The 8,349-nt window shown below is 37.6% G+C and overlaps 3 protein-coding genes across 4 annotated transcripts; 2 read left to right on the top strand and 1 right to left on the bottom strand.

Moving 5' to 3' along the window:
- The first annotated feature begins 89 nt into the window (after window positions 1–89).
- On the top strand, window positions 90–770 carry LOC21406582 (probable aspartic protease At2g35615). The gene has a single exon (XM_010099386.2). The coding sequence runs from the start codon at window positions 90–92 to the stop codon at window positions 768–770; it is 681 nt and encodes a 226-aa protein (XP_010097688.2).
- Window positions 771–2,495: 1,725 nt separating this feature from the next.
- Window positions 2,496–3,765, top strand: LOC21406584 (psbQ-like protein 3, chloroplastic). Of its 2 annotated transcripts, none has more exons than XM_010099388.2 (3): window positions 2,496–2,939; window positions 3,014–3,129; window positions 3,362–3,765. In XM_010099388.2, the coding sequence occupies exons 1-2, from the start codon at window positions 2,499–2,501 to the stop codon at window positions 3,107–3,109; spliced, it is 537 nt and encodes a 178-aa protein (XP_010097690.2). In that variant the 5' UTR covers window positions 2,496–2,498; the 3' UTR covers window positions 3,110–3,129; window positions 3,362–3,765. The 2 variants fall into 2 exon arrangements, with proteins under 2 accessions (XP_010097690.2, XP_024022273.1); XM_024166505.1 differs by having other exon boundaries at window positions 3,371–3,765.
- A 1,139-nt stretch (window positions 3,766–4,904) lies between these two features.
- LOC21406585 (F-box/kelch-repeat protein SKIP25) lies at window positions 4,905–6,074 on the bottom strand. Its single transcript, XM_010099389.1, has one exon. It carries the CDS (start codon window positions 6,072–6,074, stop codon window positions 4,905–4,907), a length of 1,170 nt encoding a protein of 389 aa, XP_010097691.1.
- Window positions 6,075–8,349: the final 2,275 nt, after the last annotated feature.

The raw sequence follows: 8,349 nt of genomic DNA on the forward strand, positions 1-8,349 counted from the left end.
CTTCCGATAAAGACGGCGGCACCAGCCAATCGGAGTTATTTCCGAGTGGAGGCGAATATTTGATGAATATATCACTTGGTAGTCCACCCATGAGCACCATTGGCATTATGGACACCGGAAGTGATCTCTCATGGACTCAATGCAAGCCTTGCAAACGTTGCTTCAAGCAACAAGGCCCTCTTTTTGACTCCCAAAACTCCCCAACATACAAGCCTTTTCCATGCAACGCCAAAGAATGTAAATACTTGGGAAAAGATGGTTTCTGTGATAAAAAGAAGCAACTTTGTGGCTACAACTATACATATGGGGACAACTCATTCACCGTAGGAAACCTTGCCCTGGAGACTTTCACCTTGTTTTCTTCACAAGGGAATCCCATATCCTTTCCGATGATCGCCTTTGGCTGCGGATTCAACAACGGAGGAATCTTTAGCGGAGTCGAATCGGGTATCATTGGACTTGGAAATGGACAATTGTCACTTGTTTCTCAAATGAGTTCTTCAATTAATGGAAAATTCTCTTATTGCTTGGTGCCCGTTTCTTCTCAATCTAAGCATTCAAGCAAAATGACATTTGGTGGTGCGGGTTTGCCTTCTGGTCATAGTACGGTCTCCACTCCTTTACTATTAAACGGTACGGAAAACTACTATTACCTTGCACTTGAAGGTATTAGTGTTGGAAAAAAGAGATCTGATATTAATAATTCTTTGGCAAGGAATTCTTCAAATGCTTTCAAGGGCAACATTATGATAGACTCTGGAGAGATTTGATATTAATAATTCTTCGGCAAGGAATTCTTCAAATGCTTTCAAGGGCAACATTATGATAGACTCTGGGACCATGTTGACTCAACTGCCTACAAAGTTATACGACAGTTTGGAACAAGAAATGAGACATTCAATTCATTTGGAATTGACCAAGGACCCGAATCAATTTTCGAATCTTTGTTACAAGACGAAATCGGATGACGTTGGTGCTCCCACCGTGGTTTTCCATTTTGACGGCGCGGATGTGACGCTGAAGACCTTCAACACGTTCCTTCGAGTGAGTGAAAACGTTCTGTGCCTCGCGTTTGCCCCGACCGATGATCTTCCTATCTATGGAAATGTGGCACAGATGGACTTCTTGGTGGACTACGACCTAAAAGAAAAGGTCTTGTCCTTTCAGCCAACTGATTGTGCCAGTTATTAATGTATTAGTTTATGAGTACGAAGTTGTTTTGCTAATGTTTTTTTGTCACCGAGAGAATTTGGCAGTTGCTTATGTTATGATTATGATCAGTAATTAATCATAGTTACCCAATTATTATTATTATTATTTTGTTTGAGAAGAAATGGATGCCTATTATAAAGATGAATTATAAGTATAATAGATCTTATGGAAAGGAGGGTTTTCCTCTTTACTAAAATTAGTTCATCATCTAAACTAAAATCTTGATAGGCCAATTGAGGAGCCTTATTACCTGGATGTTGGACATGACCAAAGCAAACACTTGGGAATAGAGACGTACGATAAACATCGAAAATCCTCTTATAGTTTGCCTAATTCGTTTTAAGTGGGAAACGTATGTATGGTGGAGTCAAGTGTGGAATTACTAGAACCTAAAACTCGATAACTGATAACGCATTTGTTTCTGCTAAGGCTAGAGGAAGGTCCACATCATGCACGAAGAATCGCTAAAGCTTCAACTTTGGTGAAGAGAGACATGCATGACAAGTTAATATATATTGAAAAAAAGAAATGACAAAATTAGGGTTCGTTTGGTACGAGGATTCAAACCAGAGTGATTCTAATTATAATTTTGAAACCAGAATCATGATTTATAATTTTAGATTCAAATTGTGATTCTAAAACCATGATTCAAAATCAGGGGTTTGAGTCACCTTGAATCAAGAGGAGAGGTGGTTTTAGAATCATGATTTGAGCTAATTTAAAACATCACATTAGATTCTGAATCGTGATTCAGAATCATCCAAACTAAACACTAATTCAGAATCATGATTCAAAATCACTGTAAACAAACATTGATTCTGAACCAGAATTCAGAATCATAATTCTAGATCCATCTACTAAACGCACCCTTAGTCTAATGGTAATTTTTTTTTTAAAAAAAAAAAAGTTTAAACCTTTATCTTCCATCCTATAGATTCCCAATTGGATAAGTGAATATTCTTAAAAACACAGTTTTTAAATGCAATAGTCTATGAGAAGAAGAGTTGCTTTTCTGTCGAAGAGGTCTTCTCTACATCCTCAAGATCACTTGAATGGGCTATAATCCGTGGAAACTTAGCCCAGTCATAAATGGGCCAAAGAAACCCGTAAGACAGGCTGAGAATTAAGCCATTTTCAAAGCTTTCTTGGGCTGAAGCTCGAGCTTTAGCCCACTCATGAATTAACGATAATGCTGTGAACTCGTGGCTGGAGAGAGCAGAGCAGAACAGTAGAGTAGAGACTGAAATCTCAATTGATGAAAAGGAAACAAAAAAGGAAAAAAAAAAATGGCAATAAAATCTTTGTTGTTGCATGCTTATTATAATCCCACATTCACTTCATGTTGTTTAAAACGGAGAAGTTTGTCCCAGAATTCAGGGTCCGACATTTTTAGCAAAAGAAGAGGAATAGTGACAACAATGGTGTCAATAGCCTCATCAATGGCTTTGAGTTTTGATGGGAAATCTGCGAGTGCATTGGACATGAGAATGGTAGCTCCGGAGCAGACGGTGGAAGAGGCGGAGAGCGGGGTAAGAGGGCATGCGCTTGGTCTGCTGGAAGTGAAAGGACTTATCGATTCGGAGTCCTGGGGTGATGCTCAGAAGTTTCTTAGGAAGAGCTCTTCGTATTTGAAGCGGGATCTGTACACCATTATCCAAGCTAGGCCTTCCAGTGAGAGGCCTCAGCTTAGGAAGCTCTATTTTGATCTCTTCAGCAATGTTACCAAAGTAAGTGCTTTTGCTTTCTCACTATCTATCTTTCTTTATGGCATTAAGTAGTAGTTTTAATGGAAAAACCGCAGCTAGATTATGCAGCAAGAGACAAGGATGCTTCTCGTGTGTTGCAGTGCTATGACAACATTGTGGTGGCTCTCAACGACATTTTGTCTAGAATTTGACTCGTTCCTTCTTCCACTAGGTATTCCTTTGCATCTTATGTTTAACGAGTAAAAACATACAAAATAGAATTTTATCAAGGGTTCCAAAAGTAATAGTACATATTTCCTAAAAAAATAAAAAAAATAAAAAGTAATGATGCATCTCTTAGAAATGATTTTGCGTGATTGAAACTTATGTCCCCAACATTTATTGCTAGTAGTTGCTTTGTTTCCTCATTGTTCATCATCTCTGATAATGTTGTTCTCTCAAAGGATAAATAGAGAAAACTCATCAAGGATTGTTCTACTTCCAAGGAGTGTTAGAAGCCAAACAACCTTCCCCTACATGACAAGTCACAAGTGTATCCAATATTGATGGAAATCAACCAAGTCACAATTAGCCAATGGAAAAGTGGACCATTGCACTTTGATGAGCATCTTCAGGCCAAAAAGGGCATTGATTAGTTCTTCTATGTATTCAAGAATGACAAAGAATTGAGTAATGGATTTGCTTTCTCCTACTTAAGAATGACAAAGAATTGAGTAATGGATTTGCTTTCTCCTACTTTTTTAATTTTTTCTTAAACTTAAAGTAATGTGATTTGAACTCTTCACCTTATGGTAGAGTCAGGTACGATATTACCATTAGACTATACATGCAGCCACCCTTTTCCCACTTTCTGGACAGGATTGATTTAACAAATGCTTTTGTTGAGAAACATATCAATAACAAAAAGTTTATCCATTCGTCAATTTGATTTTAAATTCGCACATTTGTTATCATTGCTCTCGATCCCTAGTATTTAAAATAAGCTCCAATGCATTATTTTTCACAAAAGTTTATACTATATGTGTTTAATATTAATCATAATCAATAGGAGGAATTAATAAACTAGTGCTTTTCCTTTTGGGTAAATGAATGAATCAGTGTTTGGACATATAGCAATAGTGCGTGTTTACTAAGGCAGAGTTTATCATACGTAAGGAAATGGCAAGTACTAATTTATGTCACATATCTTGTGACATCATGTCCCTGAAATATAAATTTGAAAATAAATAATAATAAAAAAAACTAAAGGTCTGTACAAAAGGGACAGTGAACTACCGCAAATCATTAATTGGCAAAGGCGGTTTGCTCTCCCTTGTCACTCAGCTATCTCAACCATAAACTTTTTTCAGGTCAAGTCCAAAGACATACTTTTCTTGCAACGGAACCCTCATCCCCCACAAAATTAGTTCTCGCTAAACGTTGTTATATTATGTATTCAGAATTAATCACGAAATGTTGTTATATTATGTATTCAGAATTAGTTCTCACTAGTTTCATGGAATATTAGAAATGAAAAATAATATTTATCTTGATGGGATAGAACACCATCACTTAGGTTGAAGAGTGAATATTTAGGCCCCATTCACTTCGCTGATTCGAGTTTAAAATTCGAGTTGAGATATGATTTTATGTGAGAGCTTTTTATTGTAATAAAAAAGTTAGATGTGATTATTTGTGAGAGCTTTTTACTGTAGAAAAGCTTGAATTCTAAACTCGAATCAGCGAAGTGAACGAGGCCTTAGTTTACGGAGCACTTTACATCATGCACGACGGTAAAACATATTTCCTTTTAAATTTTAATAAACAATTTTATTAATATAAAAGCAAAATATAATATTTATTAAATTTTAAAGATCATTTTTTTTTTTTAAGAAAACAAGCACTAAAACTAAAAGTTGAAGGACAAAACAAAAGACACAAGTTGCTGATTATAAACTCAACTAGCTAGTTAGACACTTATTTCTACTAAATCCTCCTTGCCAATATTTAACAAATATTACTCATCCGAGGCAGTATGTGTACGGCTACTACGGGAAGTGCCCGCGGCGGCTCCACCCTCCGAACCGTTGCAGGCGCGGCCGTCACGTCCACCACCGCGATCCTCCTCCCGTTTTCGCAGACCGCGCAAACTCTCCCCCTTCCAGCCGCTATTTGCTCCGCACCTTTAAGCTCCGCCGCCTCCACCACCTTCTCCCACCTGTCCTCTCCTCCATTGTACTTGCTCAAAACCCCCTTACTCTCATCCACCACGTACATCTCCTCCTCTTCAGTCGCCGCCGCCGGCCCGTTCCACCCCGCCACCATTCCCGCCGGCATCTCCTCCCACACGTCTCTCTCCACGTCGTAAACCGCCCCATCTTTCGCTGCATGCCCCTTCACGTTCACCATGCAAAACTTCCCTTTATACGTCACCATTTCAATGGCTTCCCTACTAAACCTACCGTCCCTGATACTCGCCTTCTTTTCCCACTTCCACACTTTCCCTTCTTCCATGTCCCACTTCTCCATCGACCGCGCCACGTCCCCTTTGTAACGGCACCCGATCCCGCTTGCCACGTAAACCGAACCACCGGCTGACCCGACTGCACACCAACGACGCGGCTCCAATACCGGAGGGCCGCGGAGCCATTGGCCGGTCGTGGGGAGGAATACTAACGGAGCGGAAAGCGCGGGGAGAAGGCGGTGGTCGGTGCCGGCTATGAGTACAAGGCCGTGACGGGAGACGGCGAGGGATTGGATAGGGAATTTCCGGGAGAGGAAAGAAGGGTGGTTGTGGAGGAAGTGGAGAGGCAAAGGAGGAGGAGGGAGGGGTTTCCATGAGTTGGAGAAGGGGTCTAGTGAGTACAACTCTATTGAATTTTGTTGGTGATCATGTTGGTTTTCATGATGATCATGATCATGATCATGATCAGGTAGTAGTGATGGGGTTGAGGAGAGAATGGCATAGAGAGAGAAGACAGGTGGGAAGTGAGGGGAGTAGATTAAGCGACGCCATGAGCGGCAAACAGAGTAGAGGTTTGAAGGGTTAGTTCTGGAGAGGCAAAGATGGGTAAGATGATTTGGTAAACCTTGCAATAGATGATCATGATCATCTGTATCACTTGATGAGTCTTGATCTGCATTCTTGGGCTTCTTTTCTTTTGGTTTGGATTCCATGCGTTGGATGGCTAGACTACTTAGTTTAGAAGTGCCTTCGTTGTCTCTTCTATGGTAGCAGATGCATATATTGCTGGCCAGCAGCTACTCCATGTCCATTTTTGTTAAAAGTCATGATGAAAAAAAGTACTGTTAGTTATCACTCATCTATATTTATTGGAAAATTAATTCTTTAGGAAAAGTTTCAAGTCCGACAACTAGAGCGTTACCAAAATGTAATTATCATTGTTCGTATATAATTATTATTGCTCGTATATATATATATATATGTGTGTGTGTGTGTGTGTGTGTGTGTAACTTTTTGTATTATGGTATAATACTCATGTTACGTGTGTTGGAATATTTCTAATAAAAGTTCATAATATGTAAGAATTATGTTCTACTGACATATGTACTTATTGATCCGGGTGCCGAACTTAAAATAATTTCTTAATTTTTTATAGTATCAGAAAAACCGGAATATTTCTAATAAAAGTTCATTATATGTAAGAATTATGTTCTACTGACATATGTACTTATTGATCTGGGTGCCGAACTTAAAATAATTTCTTAATTTTTTATAGTATCAGAAAAACATTTTATAGAAAACACTAAGTTTGATCACTGTTACATCATTAATTAAATCACATAGTTACAAATATAGTTTAATGGTAATTACATATCTGACTCCACCACAATCGTGAAGATTTCATGAAATCCAACATGATTACCAACATATGATGCACATTAATGAATGTGAATAGGGTTTTTATATTAAATTAAAGTTTAAGTATAATTTTGTTGAAATTAAAAGTTTGAGGTGTGTTACGGATTAAAAAAAATTATGATGCAACATATATGTAAGTTCATGAATTAAATCAAATATAAAAGGAAAAAGTTCAATCAGGTCATATATAAAAGTATTAAATTTCAACGAGACAAAACAAAAAACAAAGTCATTAATTCTTAAAGTTTTTAAACTTTACTTTTTTAAAAACTCAGTTCTCAATAGGGTCGGCTGCCCCGTACTCGAGCCCTCATGGCTCCACCGCTGGAGGAAAAACTACTTACTAAGCGAAACGTGGCTTATTTCGGCCCATAGAATATGATTATTCAACTAGGTGTAAGTGTAAATGGACAAAATATTAATGGAAAAAGAAAAGGCCACGACATAAAAAACGACAAATCGTAATACGTTATATATATATATATATATATATATACCTGGTGCGTGCACTGATTTTGCTCAAATTGTGGATAAGTATATACTTTATTTTGCAGATTTTCTGAAAGAATATACCTAGAATAAGGACATCCTTAATTTTAGCTATTTATAACTTTTGATGAAGGAAGAAACAGCCACGCTCAAGCTTTTTGCCGAGCAATACACAACATTACATGACGCGCATTAATAATGTGAATAGGGTTTTGACCAAAACAATATCTGTTCTATCGACAGATTTGAAAAGTTCAATTTAATTTGCTGTATCGGAAAGTGTGATCAGTGATCACTTAAGGAGTACTCAGTTACTGAAAGTTTTATAACCCTGTCTCTGACATTTTTCTCATCCTTCGGGAACAATTCCGGTTACAACTCCTTGAGTACAAGATGACACTGATTGGTCTGTAAATCAGAAAAGATGAGGTCCGGATATTGTTTAATGAAGGATCGAAGAGAGCAACTCATATTTTCCGTATGATCGCTAAAAGAACTAAAGGACGAGATTGATGATATCTATATATAGCTATGGGAACTAACTCGTATAACCTCCCACCATTGGGGTCACGTGGGACTTTCCTATCTATAGTCGAATAACAACAGCTTCTGCTATATATCTGCCGGCTAATTAACAATATTTGGGAATACGCACAAGGGATCATATAATATATTTTAATTTAGTTTGAGGAAGACGTTTAGTTCATAAATTTATAATTATGATTCATAATTATTCTCAATTTACGTGTGTTTTTTGTGAAAGAAAATACTATAATGAGTCACAAATTATGATCCAAATCATAACACGGATCCTTACACTAAATGCAGAAGATCAAGGGGGTGAGAGAGAAAAAGAAGGAAGAAATGAATAAAACGTCATAAATGAAGAAAGGTAATGATCAATGAATATTTAAATTAATTTTCCCCTTCAAAAAAAAAAAAAAAGAAGCGGGCAAAGGACTACACAGCAATGGTATGAATGCACAAAGTTATGATGTCATCAACTAGCTCATTTTCTAATTATAGAGTTGGCTCCAATTATATATTACAGATAGTGCACATTTCTGAAGGTTGGACAAG

This window comes from Morus notabilis, unplaced genomic scaffold (genome assembly GCF_000414095.1).
Source record: "Morus notabilis unplaced genomic scaffold, ASM41409v2 Scaffold75, whole genome shotgun sequence".
NCBI classification, from domain to species: domain Eukaryota; kingdom Viridiplantae; phylum Streptophyta; class Magnoliopsida; order Rosales; family Moraceae; genus Morus; species Morus notabilis.